Below are 22219 nucleotides of genomic sequence, written 5' to 3'. Positions count from 1 at the left end.
GCCCCTGCCCCGCCGCGCGCCCGCGGCCCGGCCCGGCTCCGCGCCGCCGTCTGCGGCTCGCGAGCTGACAAATAAAAATATGATTACAGAAAATGCCCCGTGGCAAGCCTTATTATGGCTTCAGAGATAACAGATAATGCCAATTACTGCGCGGGGCAGTGGTGACATTGAGAGGAAATCCCCTGCGGTAATGAGCAGGGGGATGATTATTTCATTTTATTTTTATTTTTGGTTGCGTTTCATTTCGTCTTTCTGGCTTTTTTTTTTTTTTTTTTTTTTTTTTTTTTTTCCCTGAGCGTGCACAAGAGGGGTTAGGGCAGGTTCTTTATGAATATTGATGGATGACGACGATGAGGGCCCTTTCTCCCTTCCTTGCCCGGGGCTGTGGTTGCGGAGCCGGGGAGGCTCTGGCTGGGCAATGTCTGTGGGCACGGCCGTGCGGGCCTGCCGGGGCTGAGGCAGCGACAGCGGCCTGCCTGCTTCGCCTTTGCCTCCTGCCCTTCCCTCCGTGCCCGGGGAGAAAGGCTCCCCGCAAAACAACCCTTCAAGATTTCGCAGCGCCGCTGCCAAAATCCCTGGTATATTCCTGCAGGCGGGAGCTGCGGGGCACTGCCAGTGAGGGAAGCAGGCTTTTAAGGAGAAATCTGGGGTGTCTCTGAGAAACAGAGCTGAAGAATGACAGCTGCCATGTTCTGCCATGTAGTGCCACCCTCCTCAGAATTCCTGCTCTGCCCTGCTCCGTTTACAAGGAGCGTGCAGGGAGGGTCTGTCAAATGCTCAAGATTGCAGAGGATGGACGCTTTGAAATCGTGACTCAAGGCCTCCAGATGTGAAACTGATCTAGAAATGGTGGAATTTAATAAGATTGTTTTCTGGTTTGGGTGTTTTTTGTTTGTTTGTTTTTTGGGGTTTTTTTGGTTTTTTGTTTCTGGTACTTGGGTGTTCAAGTTTTCTTTCAGACCATCAGAAGTAAGAAAGGTGTATTTTTACCCCGTTGAAAGCTCACCATTCTTTATCTGAATGCAGGTGTTTCAGTTCTGTGCTCAAGACTCACTGTAAAACGGTGAGGAATTTTCAGATATCCCTTGTACAGAGAACCAGAGAAAAGCCGTCAAATGCAGCAGCTGCAGTGCCAAAGGCAAAGTTACCAGCTCAGCTAAAGTCAGGGAACATGTATTTTTGTAAGTTTTCTTCTTTAAGTAAGCCACTGGAAACTCAGAAAGGGCATAGTCTTACTGGAAGCATAACCAGGTAACATTTTCTGGGAAGTGCAGCAGTGGTGATCAGACCTGACAGGCTGTTCTGGCTTTGAAATACATGAATATATGCTTTGGGGAGAGGTTGGCAGGGAGAAACAATATATTTTAGTGGATCAATGGAAATAATTGTTTAAAAGCAAGCAATGTTTTATGCATACAAACCCTTTCCCAGGCCTCCTGGTATGTTTATAGGTGTTGTCCTTTTTCCTCGTTATAATTATATTTACTTGTTCTGCAGAATTCTGTGAAAACTTACTAAATTTGAGCATAGCAACCATGGCTATAAACCAAGAATCTTCAGTAGGTAGATGCAACTTACATGTTTGGATCTTATTTGCAGAAACAAGAGAAAATAAGACCAAAGGTATTTTTTGCTCATGAAGTTTAAAATAATGCTTCTCATGCTATTAATTGTTACTGATAAGTTATTTGCATCACATCAGGCACTTTAAGAGGCATACTGCAGAACAATTATTCTGTGGCCTGGCCCTTCTGGGAGTTTGAGGTCAGTAAGAAAAGCATTTGCAAAGTAGCCAACAGTTTGATTAGTACAAATGACCTGCAACTACTCCAGTTAAGAGGTTTCTCAGGTTAGAGATCTGCGACCTACAGTGAGTTGTCATAGAAACTGATACGAACGTTTCAGCTCAAACATCACTTTAAAATAATGGCTTCATTTGTCATCTCATGCCAGGTGGCAGCTCCTTTGAATCCAAGATCTAGAGTCTGTCCCTACACCAGAATTCTTCTGGCAGCCCTGGGTGACAGGCAGAGCGTGTTTCTTCTGCAGTTGCTGCAGTACAGGTACAGGGATATTCTCAGAGCAGGAGGATGGACTGGAAAAGCACTGGAGCGAACTAAAGGAACTGTCTGAACAGCATCTCTGGCTTGTGACTAGCAAGCAAGCATGGCCACTGTGGAAGTGGGAAGCTGGAACATGTTCCTGCCTATCTGTGCCTTTCATTTTCCATGCACCATCTCCAAGAACGATGCCCATTTCCATGGAACAATTTTTTCTGCATGGCCACTGTGGAAGTGGGAAGCTGGAACATGTTCCTGCCTATCTGCCTTTCATTTTCCATGCACCATCTGCAAGAACGATGCCCATTTCCATAGAACAATTTTTTCAGAGCTCTCTCTGCATCCATCTTATGCTGCAAGGAAATTGTAAAGCCTTTGTTGTAACTTGTGAAAGAGGGATGTTGCAGAGAGTCTGACAGCGTGTGCTTCCCCTGCCATAGCTTGCTCCTTTCACTCACATGTTCTCCCTTCAGAAGCCCACTGGATGCTGTCTCCAAAGGCTGACTTCTTGTGCTGCTGTTGAGGAGCTCTGGGAGTCCATGGCCACTATGGGTCAGGGTCACACTGACTTCTTCTGCAGTCCTGCATTTCTCTTTCTCATTCCTTCTCAGCTTATGCAGGGCTCAGTTAGAGGGTTTGCCGTGTTTGTCAGAAAAAAAGCTGCTTTCTTCTCTTCTGGTTTTCCAGCCATGTGATAAAGCCCCTACAGCTTTAGAGCCTTTAGAACAAGGAAAGGGTAATGAGTCCTCTGTTCACCTGCAGAGAGAGGAGTTGATGCAGTCGTGTAAGACATGGAGAGCCAGAGAGATCAGCTGGAATGGAACCAGATTAAATGCATTTACTCTGCACTGTTCCATTAATGCCAAGTAATTACCACATACAGTGGGATTTTTGTTTTGTTTTGTTTCATTTTGGCACAAGAGAATTCTCTTCAAATGTGAATGCATTAGACAGTCCGGTCTTCTGGGCTCTTAGGTAAATTATAACAAGCCTTCCCTATTCCCATATGTTTCTCTCCCTTCCCCCTGGCATTTGAAAAGCTGGCAGTACAAGGATGGGAAATGTAAATACAGAGAGGAAGTCTCTTTCCCAGTGGCAGTGATTCTGGTTCTGCCGCTCTGGTGCAAACTCCTGGCCTGACTCCTATCCCCAAGACGCTGCCTTGGCCAATTCAAAGTGGCCCAAAGATGAGTATCAGAGAAATGCTCCAGCTAGAGGAAAATTTTCACTGGGGCATATAATTCTCTTGTGGGTGACTGTGCAAGTACTGCCTGATCCCACTGGCACCCTGATCTCTGAAAGCAGTGCTGCCAAAATACAAAATTTGTGCTCAGGCTGCCATGAAATTCCTAAGCTAACCATCCATACTGGGCACTAGCGACTGTCTTGAAAAAGGGATGAAGAAGGGTCAGAGAGACACAAAACTGCAGCATCAAAACTATTCTTGTATTTTGGGAGCCAGGCAGCCATGAATATAAGAATTCTCCCCTCTGCTCAGTGAAGTGATAATTTCTATCTTGAAGAACTGATAAGTTTTCTTGGTTTTATTTTGATGAGTGTCTGGAGGAAAAGAAAAGAAAATAAACCTATTAAGGTCTGTTGCTCCTCCAGTTTTACTTTCACACATACTATCCCAGTCCCACAAATCCCCATATCCCAGCTTAAGGCTTTCAAAGTGCTCACTGGGAGCGGGGTCAGCACCTCTGCCTAAAGACCTCCATCAGACTGATCATTCATGGAAAAGCATTGTGCAGCACAGTGAGGTGAGGCTTACTCCATGTTTGGAATGTGGATGGTGGTACCCTCTTTTTTCTCTCTTTCTTGCAGTGACTTTCAAAAAAATCCATAATATACATGCCAACTTATAGGAACCTCATTTCCCCACTTGATTCTCCCTAAAAACTCAGGCCTGAAGCTGTGTTGTGGATCCCAGCTGATGGGAAGACAGGATGACACACAGAGAAGGAGAGAAAGGGAGAAGGAGACAAGGAGGGAGAAGGAGACTCCATGATTGAGTATCATCCTGATTTTCAAAAGTGTTGTCCTTTCCCTTTCACTGTCTCTTAGTGGTCGGGAAGTGGGGCTCATTCAAGATTCACATACGTTGTGCTCCAGCTGGGGCCTGTGGCAGATCTGCCAAGGCTGGAAACGTCAGCCATGGAAAGGGAACATTTTTGCATTTCGTTTAGCTGCACCATGTTCCTGAAATAAGTTCCTGAGTATTTTGTTTTGAATGTACATCTGGGCTTGTGGACATCCTGTGCTTAGGTCATGCTCCACCTTGGTCATTCCTGCTCTCTAAATGAGCCACACAATTTGAGACTAAGCAAAGTATTCAATTTTTAGGCACAAAAGTCACATGTCAGCAGTATGTCTGCTATAGACTGTATACATGAATCATACAATATCATGCAGTGCACAAGCAGTGGAACAGGCACAGGCAGCATCACCCTCAACTTCTATACCTTGTATGTGTTCAGTGGTCAGCCAGGAGCAGTTGCCATGACTGAAAGACAACTATTGTTGCTGAAAAACTCTGCACAGCAGGACAAACACTCAGCTTGAGCTGTGGGAAGGTTTCTTGTTTCATAGCATCAAACAAGCAGCACTCATTTTACAGGGGCTGTAACCTGCCCCTGAGCACTGGTCCTCAGACAGGGAAGTGCAGCACACCTCCCCAGCTGGATAAGGTCTTCCCATTAATGAAAGCACTTGTAAGATGAGAACTGTCCCAAATGTCTGCTGGAGGAAGGATGAAATCACACACTACTGTCTCGTTAGCATCCAGCTTTCCTCACTTCCCTTAGAACCATGGACTCTTCACTCCATTTCACTGTTGGAGCTGGAATATGTTAAACTTTGGCAGGTGTTGATGATCCTTGATGATGACATTCAGGGGTCCTTTTCCTGGCCATTAACTGGTCATTTGCTGCCTTTGGAACCTTTCCTTGTCATTCATCTCCTGCATTTTTTGTCAACTAGTTATGACTATCTTGATGGTTATTATAGAACTGATAAGTCTTCTGTCTCTGTTATCTCAAACCTTTAATTTCTATGAGAAATACAGATTGGATAAAGTACCTTCCACATTTTTGGATTTAAATGTGCACAAATCAGAATCACAATTATTATCCACAAGCTTGTTTTCTCATTGTTAATAAGGCCATTGTAACACACAGGGTTCATCCTATTTGTGGATCCCATATGCAAGATTGGAGACTAAATTTTAAAAAGAAAGAGAGAACAAATCATAGGTCTCAGTGGGGTGAATGACCAGTAACTGCTTTGAATGTGTGCTGTTTTGTTGGGAGTCTCCTTTGGAAATAATTGTTACAGTCCCCAGGTATTCTATTACAGTGTGCTCTGGTTTTACATAGAATTTACCTGCATTATTTACAAGTTGTCTCTAACCGATCATTCCTCTTCTCTTCAGATCAGAGGATCTAATTTCCAGGGCCTTATTATGCTGCTCATGTTGCTCTGAGAGGGAAGAGACTGTCCACCTTTACATTTTTGTACGGGTAGAATTACACTTGCATGACGAGTGTTAGAGGCATGTTTTAAAAAGTGAAGATGAAATGGCACAAAGATAGGCCTGCCTTCCTTGGTTGGTGTCACTTAACTATTCTGACACCTGGTTCTTTTGCTGAGTTCAGTTTCTGGTCAGAGGAACTGCTTTTAGTTGTAAGTTTTTGCAAGTGGGTGTTGTTTGCCTGACACCCAGTGTTGTTGGATGTCCATTTCCCACAAGTTTGTGCTCTGCCTATCCATGGAAGCTGGCGGTCCTGCCTGTTTGGGTGCTGCTATTTAGACCTTTTATTATCAGAGTAATTTTGCCTACTCATAAGCAAAACCAAGAAAAGAGCTTTTTCTTTGGTCAGCCTGAAGTGCTTCTCTCATCTCTGTGACTTTCCAAGAGCTGCAAATGAAAAGGGCACATTCCTCACAAATTTTCTGCAAAATTTTTGTCTTTGGATATAAAATCAAGTGAATGTTATAGTTGTACAGAATCTCCTGAGTACGTAAATTAATGGGTGCACAGTGGTTTTGGCTGTGAGCAGTGGAAATTAATAAATTTGTCAATATATGATTTGGAGCAGGAGTTGCCATCATGAAGATCGTGGTTGCCTGGCTCTTGCCATGTTGACAGATAATAAGAGAATCAAGTTTTGATGGAAAGGAGGGAATCCTGTCTCTCCTTCTTGCTGCTGACACCCTCAGTTAAAAGCACTGCTGAGTCGAAGGGATTTCTCCATCAGAGCTAATTACCCAAAATTATTTCAAAGTCTGATACGGAGCTTTTTGCAGTAGCATTTTATATCAAGAAGGTTTTTCCTCTTTATATCACTCATCTTGTTGACAGAATATATTGATGGTCTTTACTCCTACCTTAAGGAGCTGTGATATGATAGAATATACCAGCCCTAAATCCAGGCTATAATTCTCCTCCTTCTATTTCCCTCAGTTTCCCCCTCATGTTGTGTTGGTTTCACTGGAAGTTGAAGATGTTGCTTTCCTGTTAGGATACCACAGGCCTTGGATTCATCATGAGAGGGCACCTGGGGTATGGTCTAGAATACTGCAAGGATTGGATCTTGGATACATGTGTTCTCCTGTCTGGGACAGGAAAACAAATTAAATGAATTAAAGTAGAACAGGTTGGATGCTATTCTGGATAAAATACAAGTCATGGAGTGGGAAAGCTGTTATGGATAATTTAATTTACATTTTGACCCTTTCTTTACAGCCACAGGGACTTAAAACCAGAAAACCTACTGCTGGATGAAAAGAACAACATCCGGATAGCAGACTTCGGGATGGCATCGCTGCAGGTTGGGGACAGCTTGTTAGAAACCAGTTGTGGGTGAGTGTCTCAAAGCATATTACGAAACTGAGGGGCCAATTCCAGACATAGACGTTGTCTGCCTGCAGTCCTACACACTGCACTGGTGTTTCCCAGCAAGACAATAAATTTGTATTTACGTAGTATAAAACAAACGTACGGACGTAGTGTAGAAGAAAGCTGAAAGAGGGGAGATTTAGTGCTTTACAGTGCAAAGCAGGTCACTGCAGGTGTCACATATGGATATAAAAATCAAGGCTTTCAGGTTTGGCTTCACCTGCGTATGCTGGTGTGTTTGCATTTACTGGCCATATAATTTTTGAGAACTGAAAGCAGTGGTTGACTGTTTCAAAAAGAGGTTTTGGAAAAATATTAAGGGGTAGAAAAATGTTCTTAAATGGAATTTGCATGTCCTGTGTAGGCTGTCTGCTGCATGCAGCTGTTCGTATTCATGCTCAGCACTGCTTCTGCCAGGTCTCATGGAGGAGTGACAGGGAGGAAGCCGCGTCCTTTGCAATGACAGGCAGGGCATGAATGCAGGTACAAAGAAGCCTGCCTGGAGGAGTATTGTAGGGGTAGTCTAAAGACATTTCCGTGCAAATTCAGTTGCCTTGAGGTAGCACTGGACCATGCTCCCTGATTCCCAGTGCCAAGGTACTGTGCAGGGGCTGTGGCACTGAGCTGTAGCAAGGGCAGCAGCTGCATTGAGCTGCTGCAGCCTGGCACCGCTACACCAGCTTTTAGCTGTGTTAATTTGTTTTAACAGCAAGCACAGAAACCAGACAGTACCAGCAGATTTCCACTTCCTCCCATGCAGACTGATTTTTTTTGGCCATTGGTAGTGTGATTCTGATGACTTCAACCCAGGCCCATCCTCAACTGTTACACTTCATGGGTTTTTTTGGTGTCTTCTCTGGACCAAGGCAGTTCAAGGTAGACATGGAGCCATTGTGGTTCCCTCTAAAGCCCAGCCACTGCCTCTCAGTCCCAGCTTTTGCCCACCAAGTAATGAATAATGGATAGCAAACATATTTGAAGTTCATTACATGATAGAATGCTGGTTGGTGAGTAAACCCGAGACCCACCAGTTCTCTCCTGTCCATGTCATGTCAAGATCTGAGTTCTTAGCAGAACAGATGAAAAGCAAGGAGCTGTGATGCCAAGGTCTACTACAAGGCCCTGCACTTGGGTAGGGAGACACTCAGTATCATCAATGCAGGCTGAGGAATTAAAGGATTCAGAGCAGTGCTGCTGAGAAGGGCTTGGGGGGTACTGATGGATGAAAGGCTGGATGTGACCCAGCAATGTACACTTGCAGCCCAGAAAGCCAAACGTGTCCTGGATGCATCCAAAACAGCATGGCCAGCAGGGAGAGGGAGAGGATGCTGCCTCTCTGCTCTGCTTTGCTCTGCTCTGGTGAGACCTGCACTGCATCCAGCTTTGGGGGATCCATAGCATAAGAAGGATATGAATCTCTTAGAGTGGGCCCAGAGGAGGCCATGAAGCTGGTTGCAGGGCTGTAACATCTTCCCTGAGGACAGACTGATAGAGTTGGGGTTATTCAGTCTGGAGAGAAAAGGCTCCAGGAGACCTTGTTGCAAATTTTCAGTACTGAAAGGGGGACTATAAAAAAGATGAGGACAGACTTTATAAGCAGGACCTGTTGTGGTAGGACAAGGGATAGTTGTTTTAAACTAAAAAAGGGTCAATGTGGATTAGATACAAGGAAGAAGTATTTTACATTGAGGGTAGTAAAACACTTAACAGGTTTTCCAGAGAGATGGTAGATTGTTTAGATGGTAGATGGTTTAGATGGTAGAATGTTTCCCATCCCTGGAAACATTCAAGGTCTGGTTGGATGGGGCTCTGAGAAACTTGATCTAGTTGAATATATCCCTGCTTATTGCAGGGGCATTGGATTAGTTAAGTTTTAAAGATCCCTTCCAATCCAGACCATTCTGTGATCTGCACACCTCTTGCTTGCAGCTTCTTTCAGACTTCCCCTCTAGATCATAAAATGCAGTCCTCCCTGCAGTTGCCACAAAGCCTCTATACTCTCTAGAGAAAATTGTTCCACTTCCTTCCAAGAGAAAAGAAAAAAAAAAAAAAGAGGAGGTATAAAAGCCAACCCAGCCTCAATTGCCTTGTCGGATTTTTCATACTCCTTGGGAACTTCTCGGTAGGGTTCTTGTTCTTGTTAGCACCGAGCTCTGTTTTCCGTGTCTGGAGTCTCAAAGGGAGGCTTCCTTCCCAGAAGCTGTGCTGGAATTCAAACCTGCATGCTTCAAGCAGATCCAGCCCCCACATTGTGGCCTTAAAATGCACTAATAAAGAAATCAATGGAACGGAAGAGATGTGCCTGTAATAAACAGAACACAGCAGCAACGCTATGATCTCCTGCCTTGCAGATGCATTTTAAGTGTGTTGCCAATCACTAGACCTCCATGTGAGCTATTACACCACTTCATTAATTCTCCTGGCATGCAGCCCAGCATGGCTGATACTGGTGTCGTGTGATCTCTTTGGTTTTGGGGGTGAAGGAAGGAAGGAAGGAATATATGACAATACGCCAAACTGTTCACAGAGAAAGGTAATCCAGTTATGACTCCCTTTCCCTTGGAGCGCACGCAGTAACCAGTCTCAGAGCTTTGCAAGGCAACAGTTTTACCTACCCATGTAGTTGGTACTTTCAGCCAGCATGAAAAGGAACAAAACAGAGTGAATCATGGCTGAGATATTGAGCTTTAATGAGATGCTCCTCCGTGCACCCATAAGTTAATTTTGAGAATGGCTTTTCCATACTGTGAACACTGATAATGAGATGAAACTGTAACATTTCCATTGACAGTCATGCAGGGAGTCTCCAGGTATTTCTGTCAGTCAGAGTGGGAGGCTCAGATGGGGTTGAGCTGTGTGATACAGCTAACTTTGTCAGTTCAGCGAAGCAGGGAGACTGCAGTCAAAAATTCTTTGCTATCGCAAGTGAACTGCTAAATTTAGTCCAAAGTTTGGGTAGCCTTCAGGTCACTGCAGAGTCTTGACTGGCATCATGAAGAGTAGCCTCATGTAGCCTGAGGAGTGATGTAATTCATATCTCAGAGTCACTGTTTTCTAGGGGGTACTCCTTAGGCCTGCGTGGTTTTCTGTAGCACTGATAGCACTGACAGACTACCTGGAGGACACAATAAAAGTTCTATCCAGATGTGTTTGTGTAGGATGAGGCAAGGATGGACTTGCTGTTTCAGTGACATAATTTGTTATTGGCAGACTGCACATTCAGCCTTGATTGTAACGAGTCCACATTATAGAAACGTGTATTGTGTGAATCCTGCATGTGCACAGTGCAGAGGACTATGCTGTAGTTCTTTTTAGTGTTTTTAGACCCTTAAGGGGAAGAGGAGCTGTGTGTAGGCTCTGCAGGACTATTTCTGCTATGGCAGAAATTGCGCTGCAAGGCAGTCTTATGGAGAGATGGTCCTTGAAATGCCAGAATAACACAGTGAGTCTCTTCATCCCTTCAGAAGCAGAGAGGGTCTGTCAGCTAACAGCAGACAAAGAAGGAAGAGAAAGATGTGATAGGGTGCTGTTTCTATTATTTTAGATTTCTTCAGCTCTTCTTCCTCTTTACCCATCCAGGCAGTGGCATGCAGAGACACTCCCCATCTCTTTCTCAGTGATTCTTCCTGGCGTGCTGCTTTGCAGTGTTTCAGAATTGGAGAGGTTGTCCAATCCATCCTGTGTTGTCACTAGGCAAGAAGAGTGAGTGCCTTTTGGTTAAACCTCAGGTCTCAGGTTATCTGAGCTTGATTTCTGTCTCTGCTGAAGGCATTCACGGTGGTCTAGGACAAGATGCATTGCCCTTCTCTGCTTCAGTTCTCCATCTTAGCAAGTTGTTGGTGTATCAGCAGACCTGTGGTGAAGAGATAATTCAGAGGGCAGATACACCTCCTTGTCCAAGCACCCTTTCTGATTTTAATTACATGACATGATGCTGCACATATTCTTTTCCCCTTATAATAAACATGTACATATATCTAAAACTTAAGCAGTCATTCTTAGGGTTGCAAATTTAAGCTCTTCAATTTGGAAATGCCAGAATTAGTGCTTTTTACCCCATCTCATCAATAGCTTCCATTTCCAGCACTCCATTCCTATCTCCTTCCTGATTTGTACCACAGTCTAGCTGATTTGTCCCATTCATTTCTGCTCCATATTTGGCCCAAATTCCAGATTGTTTTCTCTTTTTTACTAGGTTCCAGCTCTAGTTTTCATTACCTGGTTGTGTGAGTCAATTGCTGCCAGTCCTAGATCTACTTCATAAGTTTTGCACTCAGTTTGTTTTTAGTTTTGGCACCATGTGGTAACCCCACCCACAGCAGCTCAGAGTTTCAGATAAAAAAAATTACTCTGTGAAGTGTTGCCACTGCAGGTAGGATTTTGATCCTAATGCTCTAGAGAGTTTCTGCTAGTAAATGCAAATTGCAGTTTTCTAGTGAAATGCAATATTTCTATGATATGATTTCTAGAGAATGCAAATAAGTACTCAGGTTTTCCCTTTGCAGGGGAGGACCCTAGAAATTTTTCTCTTTTTTTTAATATGGAAAAGCATTTATTTAAAATTAGACTTAGATGGTGGAAGTGCTTCAGCCCAATCATAGAATGCATGCATACAAATACATGAAACCAGTCTGAGACAGACAAAAAGCAAGGAAAATTGTTATTAAATTAATAGTAAGTTTCAAGGAACTTAAAATGAGGATTATAATGGGAAATACCAGACAACCTTATTAATGACCATTGGTACCAGCATCACCTGTAATATATCACAAGGTATGTTAAAAGAGCTTGGATTCTGCAAAATCAATCCCTGATAATTTAAGATGTGCTTTTCTTCAGCTTGACAGTGTAGCATTTACTCAGCCTGTGCACATTAGGATATGCCCATTAAGTACAAGCTTGTACAGGTTTTTTTCAACAAATCTTTGCCTCATTTGATGATTGGATGGTGTGTTTTTGTGAGTAAACAGCTATTTAATGTTTGGGTTTTCCTCATCATTTATTTTATGGATCCATTTATAACTTCTGCTCACTGCATTCAAGCCTTGCTATGAATGCTAGGTAGGATTTCATCACTGTGTCTTAGGTTTCCAAGTATTAATTATACTGTTTTCATGTTATGTTTGCCACATTGATCTGGTTATCTCCATTTTTATGAGGACACATGATTCTGCAAAATGAAACTCAAAATTGTCAACCAGTTTTGAGTGTACAGTTTGATGCTCTTGGGGCCCAATACCTCAGGATACTTGGTGCTTGATAACAGTCCTTTACTGGGAGAGCACAGTGCCTACCAACTGCACCTGCTGCTCCACATGCTTATAAATGCTGGAAATTAAACTTGGATGTGTAGCACTGTGATTCTGAAAACTGGGGAACATTCAACTCATAATTAACCTGTGAACATCTCAGTTTAAGGCACCTGTTCATTTTCTTTCACAGAAGGATTCTCTGGCAAGGACAGAGATTTTGATTCTCCCATGTGTTAATCGGCTGCATGCTTGCAAGCTTGTCCTTATTGACACTGAAGTTCCCTCACATTGCTACTTCCCAACAGTAGAAGTAGAAAGAGGCAGTCACAAGCAGAAAAGAGGCATTGGCTATACATCTACCTGACTTACCTGCAGAGCACAGTGTAACATTTTCAACCTTTTTTTTTTTCCAGTTCTTAACTTTTGGGTACCTAATTTGGTAGTCTTTATGCCCTTTTAATACAAGGGTCTGGTTAATTTTTAAAATTAAAACCTCTTAAAGGTTCCATGATTTAAAAATTTGAACTGATAATTAATGAATTGATTTGCAGGTTCCCCAAAAATGTAATTGCACAGAGGAATAAACAGTTGTAACATGTCTGAGGGCTAGATGCTGAGTTTTCTCATCCAAAGGTAAATGACTGAGTTGAAGCTTTAATGGCAATATAGCAGTCAGCCTTAACTACACCTACTACCTTAATTACAGCCTTACCTGCAGCTCCTGCCTTCACTGCAGCCTTGAGTACCCACTGCTGCTGGAACCTTTCGTTAGTGTCTCCCTGCCTTTCCTTTCTCTGTGATCTGCCACTGTCACTTTTTCTACTCGGAATGCCCGTGTCCTTCTCCTGAATTCCCTTTATCTATTTTGCTACTCCTCTGGTTTTCCTCTTCATCTCAGCCCTTTGCTACCCAGCATGGGGGGAAAGCAGAGGCAGCCTTTTACTCTTCTGGGTAACCCCTGCCTCTGAAAGCCAGCTTGGAGACAGTGATTAAGAGAGGGGAAAGAAGGACTCTAGAATCCAGCAACAGCAAAAACAGCCAGATGTGTGAGGATTTCTCTGCAGCTGTACAACATCCTGTATCAAGGTAACTTCATGCCTTGAAGAATAAATATAATAATAAAAAAAATAATAGCAAAAACTGTCCTTCTTGATCAACTCTGGCAAAGCAGTAACTGTGTGTTCCCAGATAAACCATATGTGCCCAACGGATTTGTGTGTGCGCGGGGCAGTCTCTCTAACCCACATAAAAAACCCTGTAACTCACAGGCACATCACACCTGCACTGAAGATATGGCCCTGGTTGTCTCAGATCCACTGCATCTGCACAAGATCTTGATGTGCACAGATCAAGAACTACTTTTCTAGTTTCTCAGGTGAAATTCAGAAAAGATATGTCAAGGATATGTACATTTCTTTCTGCATGCCTGACTTAACTGTCCAGAGCTGTCCTGGATTTCACCATTGCTCTCTTATTTCCCCTGGTTTACATCCCATGTAAATGCTCTAAGTTCCCCTAAGATCCTTAAGATTATTGTGTCCTAGAGTCACAGCTGTGAATGACCATTCAGAGAGCCCTTTCTGCCCTGGGCAGACTAGCCTTGGAAAATCCCCATCACCCTGGAAAAAAACACTGCCAACATTGCTGCTTTTTTGCAGTGGTACCCACAGGCAGCAACTGTTTCTTGATCTTGCTGAGCGATATATTTATTTGTTGTCAAGGGCAGACTGGGGCTTTTGCTGCACAGAGATGTAGCAGAATGATGAGGAGGTGGCCTAGGGGAAGAGACAGGGGATGTTGCTCTTGACACATCTATATTGAATAATTAGTGATAAGAGCCAAAGAAATATTCATGACTCTGTAGAAAGATAAATAGATTTTTGATTAAATTTGAGTTTTGTCTTTATAGCAGTTGAAGTTGCTGTGTGATTGGTAGCATGGAAATGAGGTTTTTATGGATTCTGGCTGGCTGGAGGATCCCTTTTAAAGCTGTTAGCCAAGATAATGCTGCAGATATCTAGCTAGTGTGTGCTGGCAAGAATTCAGAATGGCAATGCCAGAAACCTGTGCTCTCTGGGCAGTTGCAATGCAGCTGTTGAATGATGAAATCAATCCAGCTTGTTCAAAGGATTTATTATAACATTTTCTCCACCCAGACTCTTAGACTTTTGCAGAATTTCAGCGGTGCCTTTGAAGATCTATGGCACATTCCACTGCAGTTCAGCAGACCTCAGGAAGGGCAACACTTCAAGGGCATTTGCTAGTGGGACACATAAATACCCATGTACCTCTCTTGAGTTCTTCACAACACTTATATTCTTCTTTTCAAGGATGTTAGCACAGGAGGCTTTCAAGGTGGTTGCACTGCTCAGCACCCACAATTAAGAGTGTTGGGATCGTTGTTGGAGTCATAATATACAAATAAAAATTCAGGAGCACTCTGCAAATTGAGATAGTAACTCTTCCAGTGCACTCCAGTGCCATTGCCACCCAAAAAGGATTGTATTGAAGGATATTGCTGAACTGTACAGGATGCCATGCAGGATTTGAGAAGTCTGGCTAAAGTTTCTAGGTCAGCCACAGTCACCACCTGTAATAGCCATGTAATGTACAGTGTGTGTTCATGACTGACACAGAACCTAAAATACATGCAAGAGTAAGAAATTCAGCCATGCTAAGTGACGGGAGCTTGACAGTTACCTGGAATGTGTCTGCACTCCTTTTACCCCCCCATATATTTCCCAAACCTAATGTGATGTACAGAAAGTGGCCTTTCTGTCCTGAGGTGACTAAGCTGAGCAAATATCCTTGATCTATAGAAGTCCTGTGCTCTTTTTGCTACCATTCTTTTTTTTTTTCCAAATTCCGGTTGCATTACTATGTTCCCTACAGTTCCCACACTGCCCTCCTTCAGTGTTCTGTGTAAGCAGTCCAGCACTAGTGAGAGTTGTACTTGTCAGGCTTGGGCTGCAGTCCCAGTTGTGGTGCTGCTCCTTACCTGTGGTTTGTGTGTGCCTTAGGGTGGCCTGTACCCTCTACAGCACTGTTAGATACAAAAAAAAAAAAAAAAAAAAAAAAAAAAGACGACATCACTAGTCAAGCATTCTCTCAAGAATAGTTTGTCTTCTAAAAGTTTGCAAAATCTGTGCAAAAAAAAAAAAAAAAAAAAAAGACGACATCACTAGTCAAGCATTCTCTCAAGAATAGCTTGTCTTCTAAAAGTTTGCAAAATCATGTGTTAGTCCAGCGTTGTGACTTCTCGTGGTTTAGACTTTTGGGTTTTGGAAAAAATAGGTGTAGTGCAGGTCTCGGTTTGCTGTAAAGAGGCAAATTCACAGGAAACAATATATTTTGGAAGTTTGGGAACTTGTACATAACATGAAGCAATTCAGTTTCTCACTCTGGCTTCACTTTCTCTCTTGTAGTGTGAAAGCTGCAGTGGCATTGCTCTTGCTTTAGTCAGAAGAGTAGACTCATAGTGAGTTTCTGGTCACCTTTTTCAAACAGGCCAGCTGCAGCTTTTAAAAATGTTAAATAACCATGTCCATGTTTCCATGGCTGTCAGTGTCAGAGCCACACAGAGAGCCTGGGTAGCCTGTCCTATCCACTAGACACAAGACAGTTTTTCTGGTCTTCCAATGAGCAGCTCTAGCCAGCTCTCTGAGCAAGGCTCTGGCTTTCATTAGCTGTTTTGAGTCTTGAACCAAGATTTTTTAAATGTATTCTGAACTAAGGCACTACTGAGCAGGCAGACTGGTTGAATACCTGTGAACAGCCTAGCTCTTAAATGGGCCCAGGATTGGTGTTGTATTAAATATTGGATGAAGCTGCTGAATTCTACTTTTCCTGAAATTTGTGAGGGATCAACTGCATTTCTCTCTCCTCATGGAAGCTTTGCTGTCAAGGTAGCTGCACTCGCAAATGTACCCTGAGTTTATTGTCATGATCTGCCAAAAGCTGTGATACCAAATCAGGGCATTCCATGCCCATGGGATGATATTTTGCCACAAGATAAGTGTAGTGTGTATGGAAATTCAATTAATGGGCTGTCTCACTGGGCATTAATATAGCATCCTAGCACAAAGCTAACCTCGCTGTGCTTCTGGTTTGCTCATTACTTTGTGAGACAGGTATTGCCCAGCCATGATTGCATTTGTCACAAGAAACACATGCACAAATGAAGACAGGCTCAGGGGCTGCTGGGAGGTGTCAGTATAAACAATAGCATGATTTGCACACGGGTTTCAGACAGTTTGCATCCCTTTTACTTGTCAAGTTACTTTAATGAAGGCTATAAAATAAATAGCCATGGCTATAATCTTTAGGAATTAAAATTATTACCTGGCAAGTTGAAGTAATTAACTCTTCTCAGCCAGGAATCAAACAAGAGATATATGGGTAGAAGGATGTGAAAAGAATATATTAACTTAACCAGGTAATAGTGCTACTGTCCATCCTTTTTTGTGTTTTAAAAGAAAACAAAAATGCATGTTGCCATCTTGTATTGGCAGCTTTTGTGACCACTGGTGTAAATGAGAATCATCTTAGCAGAAGAGATTCCAGACATGGTTTAGGGATGCATCTGTCTTTTTTCCTGTAAAAGGCTTTGCAGTGTGGGCCCTCCTTTTAGTTAGATACAAGGGCAAGTTAAAGGGTGGGATTAGGGAGTTGGAATTTTACACTCATAGAATGTGCCTTGTCTTCCCTTCATTCCTTACTATGAAGAAATTTATAATAGGGCCATAGAGTTTTAAATTATGCTGGTTCTTGACCATTTTCTGAGCTTGTTCTTAGAATATGTTCTTGTTGAGGTAAGGAAAAATGGGCTGGTTTGCACACTTGTATTCTGTGTAAGCAAATCTATCATTGTTCTACTAAACAAAATGGAAATGCAGATAACCATAAATTCCAGGCTGTTACATGCTCATTTGACTGTATTTTGTCTTTCAGATCACCACATTATGCTTGTCCTGAAGTCATCCGGGTAAGTTGGTTAATATTAGTGTACATAAATACTTTTGAAGTGTCCCTCATTGCAAGTACACAGATAGATCCTCTGTACAAGGAATCTGCCCAATGCAGAGGGAAAGAAAAGGACACAAGAAACCTAAACAGAGTTCTGTTTGTTTGGCTCAGCCCTGAATCAAGCCACATTGGGAAATAATTGTATGTTATTCTCACAGTACCTTTGCACCATGTGATCAGACAGAAGTACACGAGCCTAACTTAATTTGACCTTTTGGCCCAAGGGACATCATCCCCTCAGCTTTCCTGTCTCTCATGTAGCTGTCATCATCAGTAGAAAAGCTGGGATTGACTGTCAGTGATGTTGGTTTCCACTAAATAATATCTTCCTCCCTGCTTTCCCTTTGTCCTCTGAAAATAAGTATCCAAGATTTCAGTGCCCAGGATTGCCCTCTTCCAAAGCATGTCTCTGCTTGTAAAGTCAAGCAGGAAGCACACAGGAGAGACTGTCCAGACAACACTATGAGTTTGCAAATCATGTGACTGGTGGCAAGCTCCCTGAAGAACCAGGCAGAGAAACACACCTTCTTGATGTCCTTAATGCACCTGTTATTCTGGTTAAATGCCAGATCTGATAATTTATGAATTGTCAACCATTCCTGCCCTGCTCCCACTTCTGAGCCTTTCCTCTCAGATCCCAGATAAGACTGCAAACTGATGTTCACAAAAATTCATTTAGCCAGCTGTGTAGTGGCTTCCTCCTAGTCGGGAAAGCCAGCTTGAGAAGCAGGTAGCTGAACTGAAATGTGGGGTTTCCCATTCTCCCCTCTCTCATTCCTCAAGGATAATTAATTCATTTACTAGTGATCAGTCTTTTGAACCTGTGTGTCATTGCTGCGCAGGGAGAAAAATATGATGGAAGGAAAGCAGACGTCTGGAGCTGCGGAGTCATTTTGTTTGCGTTGCTAGTGGTGAGTCATCTTCCTTGCACTAGCCTTTAAAAAGAAAGGAAAAATCTGAAAGTGCTGCTGTATTTAATGGCAATTCTATTGACATCATGTACAGATGGTTTTTTTTAGTCCTCTATTTTTGTATCTCCCAGTGGCATCCTTTGCTCTTATTTCTACACCAGCCCCAAAGGAAAAGCATGAGGAATATTTCACTGTTTCTTTGAAACACTGTTGCCCTGCACAGAAGAGCATAGACAGCCATCAAAAACTTGTCTCTATAAATGCTCTTTCTTGTGTTGTGATGTTGCACCCTGTTTTTTGATGGATGGGGATGAGTAGGGTTACGACTCCAGGATACAGAGAGTGTCAAACAAGTCATCCTTCACGGGATCAAGATATGGCTGGGTTTGGGGTACATTCAGGTTTTTCTGCTGTATGTGTATGTGTGCTTCAGCAGGTATATGCATACATTAACTGCAGTGTTTTTTCAAGGAAAGTATTGAGAACCTCGTCTTTGTTTCATGCAAGCAGTGAGCTACATTTTAATTTGGTACACATGGGAATATAAAACTGAGCCAGTAGTACAAAGTTTAAATTAGTTTCCATCTGGCTCAGTAATACTTGAAGTGTTCAAAATGTGGTGTCTTCTAACTTATCCTTCTTTTGATCAGAGTTTCAATTCTCTGTGGAATTTATTCTAAAATGAAGTTCTATTATAACACTTCTAAACATCCAACAAATGGGTGTCCAGCTGAAGGCAGATAGGTTTGGCATTTGTTATCAATTCCCATAGTATAATGTAGGAAAATATAGTTTATGTTAATACAAGCATATACTACATGCAGGTAAAATACTCTATATGAATATAGGTTTTATGTGCTTGTTAAGTGCTTTATATCTGTAATAGTTCATCTGATCATCTATAATTATGAAAGTAACAAGCCTGAAGTAAAATGTTGATGTTTTTGTACGTTTATCAGTAAACATAATTGCTTCACTTAAATGTTTTATTTTGAAAAAGCACTTGTACAGTGTAAAATAAGATAAATTCTGGATATTATTTTTGTTTCAATGCTTTTAAATTTTAGAGGTGTTTTGTATCAAGGGATATGCTGATTCTTTTTTAATGGCTCAAATCAGAATACCTTGAAGTAATCTCAGTATGATGCTTTAATTCCCCGTAACCAATCTTACTCCTTTTTTCTTTTTAGTCATTACAATTCACTGACATTTTTGCAATTTTAATTTCTTTATCTCGATGTTGCATTGGAAGAATTTTAACTGTCACACTAGATAGCACCTGGTCAGCTACTACTGAGCAGTTACTTTCATAGCTGATAAAATAGAAGTGTATAATGAGCTCTTAATATAACTTCTTGAATTTGTAAGAACAGAAGAGAGAATGTGTCAAGATGGTTAGGATTTGTCGAGCAGGCTTTTCATTTTCAGGGGGATTCTCTGTCAAGCTTGGGTGTCTGTTGCTGCATCTTCATCTGTTCCTACATACAAACATGAGCCTGAAAAATTATTGAAATAAGTCTAATGTTGATGGAAAGTGCAGAGCTCGCCAGTTAATTATGTCAGGACAAGCCCTGCAAAGACTATCAACATATGATAGCAGATGGTAGTAATAAAAGAGATATAGTTGTTACCTTCAGGAAATGCCACACAGCGTCCTTTCTGACTTCATCAGGGCTAACTGCATTAGCCAAAGTACTGAACTATCAACAAGCCCTGCAAAAACTATCAACATATGATAGCAGATGGTAGTAATAAAAGAGATATAGTTGTTACCTTCAGGAAATGCCACACGGCGTCCTTTCTGACTTCATCAGGGCTTAAATTGCATTAGCCAAAGTACTGAACTATCGGAATTGATTTTCCTTTAAGTCTGGAATGGACAGACAAACGCAGGTAACTCTGGAGGTTGGTGACAGAAGGCAGGGAGAGGCTCTGCCTTCAAGGCCACTTGAATGAACAAACACAAGTCAGCAGTGCCCAGTCGTGGCTGCCATCAGGTGGCTTCCTGAGCCTGCTGTAAATGGAGCTGTTGTTCTCCCTAAAACATAGACACAGGATTGCTTATACAGATGCACTACTCACTGTAGTAAGAGCAGTGCCAGAGCTGACAACTTAAAACTTCATTATCACAGCAGCTGACAGCTTGCAGCTTCCCACAAACCATCCTGGAAATCAAGGAAGCTCGGCACCTACTAGAATTAGGCAGTGGAAGAAGGAAGTGAGAATATCTAGGAAGGTGCAGACTTGCTATAAAAGGGTATCAGCTTCAGTCAGTAGAGTTATCCTAAAGATTTCAACTTCTCTTTTTCCTTTTTGTCCTTGCAGCAAGGATAGGTCTTTTACTGCTTTTTGTGGCAAGCTGATGATCTATTCAAAATGTAGTTTCAGCTAAAAAAACTTCAAGCCATTCATGTAAGTGAGCTACAGTAGGGAAGCAATAGGAACTGATGACCTGACCGCAGCATGGGAACTGGATGGAGTATATTAAACAGGTAGAATGTCTGCTGCTTCCAAAGGCTAATGTTGGTTGGGGTTTCTTTCAGCTGTGTCATTTTAATGCTCCATCAGAAAGAGCATGTTCTTTGCTGAAAGTCTCTCAAAAGCTGTTCACCTCCTTTTCAACGTCTGCAATAAATGTGTCTCAGGAAGATTAAAAATAAGGAGACGATAAACATTGCTGCTGTGAAAGTATGCCCAGGAGGAATACCAGCAGATCAAAAGCTTGAGCTGAATTTGAGTGAATCCACGCATCTTTGTGAATTTGCCTAGAAAGGCAATTTCATATTTTGTATTTTACTTTATACTGGTAGGTCTAATTAAAGGTCTAATAAAAAAAACCAATGTCCTCAGTTTTGTCTCATGTTAGAGGAAATACAGCAGCACTAAGAAATTGTGTCTTTTCAATGGATAAGAAGTTTTTTCACTCATAATAATATGAGCTGACTTCCTCTTTTCCATTCTCTCACCGTGTTTATCCCGGCTTTTCTCCTTTGGCCGTCTCCAGTTCTCTCCTACTGATTGCTCTGTCCCATCCCTGCAGGGTGCTCTGCCTTTCGATGACGACAACTTGCGGCAACTGCTGGAGAAGGTGAAGCGTGGAGTGTTCCACATGCCCCATTTTATCCCTCCCGACTGTCAGAACCTTTTGCGGGGGATGATTGAAGTGGATGCCTCGAAACGTCTCACGGTAAGGAAGCTTCGTCAGCAAGGCTTCATTTCTCGCCTTGTTGCAGGAATGGTTGAGCAGCCAAGGTAACTTGGTGATTTGGTGGCATTCCTACGTATTTCCTTCTGAGCAAAGGAGTGGAATTGGCAATTACAGTCTCTTTTGAGTCTTGAGGACAGATTGCTTTTGTGTTTCTTCTGTAGCCTCATGATTCCCTTTCATATGTAACATTGGGCATTTAGGAGAAATCCCTCATAGCTCATCAAAGAACTACTGGCCCATTCACTCCTTTTGGAGTCCACCTGAGTTGTCTGATTCTTCTGTGTGATACAGCAGTTTGCTGGGGACATAATATAAGTATTTGAAGGTCACAAGTGTTAGGACTAGTATTTGAAGCTTTGCCATTAAACAGAGCGTGATTTTCCTACATTTCTGACAGAAGTGTTGGCTTTTCATTTCGCACCACATAAGCTGCATTGTATTCTATCCAGCATTTGCTCTGCATTATCCTCTAGCAGCCTTCAGAGCAAGTGTCTGCCAGTCTCCTCTTTCATCCTGTGCCCTGTGGTCCTGAGCACTGTTAGTCCCACGGTGTTGAGCTCCTGGCATTCAGCACTGACTCTGCATCTAGGATACATCCCATCACTACAACAGAGACCCTGCAAGAGTGAGGACTGTGTAGTGATTGTATCCTTCACTAACGTTGTGTTAATGTTTTAGGGAATTAAAAAACACTGGCAATTAAAATAATTTTGGAAAGTAAGATTGCCTGCTTGTCAGTGGAGGCGTGTGCCTTTATGGGTACGTTGCCCCTGTAAATCCTATTGTCAGGCCTTGGTGATGATTTTATACAGATTTACTAAGCTCACAGATTCTGAGTGGGAGTATGTATAAAGAAATGTAAA

General features: G+C 42.4%; 1 protein-coding gene across 13 annotated transcripts in view; it reads left to right on the top strand.

Annotated features, from left to right (window-relative positions):
- BRSK2 (BR serine/threonine kinase 2) overlaps positions 1 to 22219 on the top strand; it is a 307128-nt gene that overhangs the window by 217114 nt on the left and 67795 nt on the right. For all 13 annotated transcript variants that reach the window (XM_039728379.1, XM_039728383.1, XM_039728381.1 and 10 more), the window contains exons 5-8: positions 6808 to 6924; positions 17163 to 17196; positions 18080 to 18148; positions 21189 to 21335. In XM_039728379.1, the coding sequence (XP_039584313.1) occupies positions 6808 to 6924; positions 17163 to 17196; positions 18080 to 18148; positions 21189 to 21335 (367 nt within the window). The remainder of the gene's footprint in view (positions 1 to 6807; positions 6925 to 17162; positions 17197 to 18079; positions 18149 to 21188; positions 21336 to 22219) is intronic.

The sequence above is a fragment of the Passer montanus genome, unplaced genomic scaffold (genome assembly GCF_014805655.1).
Source record: "Passer montanus isolate IOZ18808 unplaced genomic scaffold, ASM1480565v1 scaffold65, whole genome shotgun sequence".
Taxonomy (NCBI): Eukaryota; Metazoa; Chordata; class Aves; order Passeriformes; family Passeridae; genus Passer; species Passer montanus.
The sequence above is the reverse complement of the archived record's forward strand: the minus strand, read 5'-3'. Positions and strand labels throughout refer to the sequence as shown.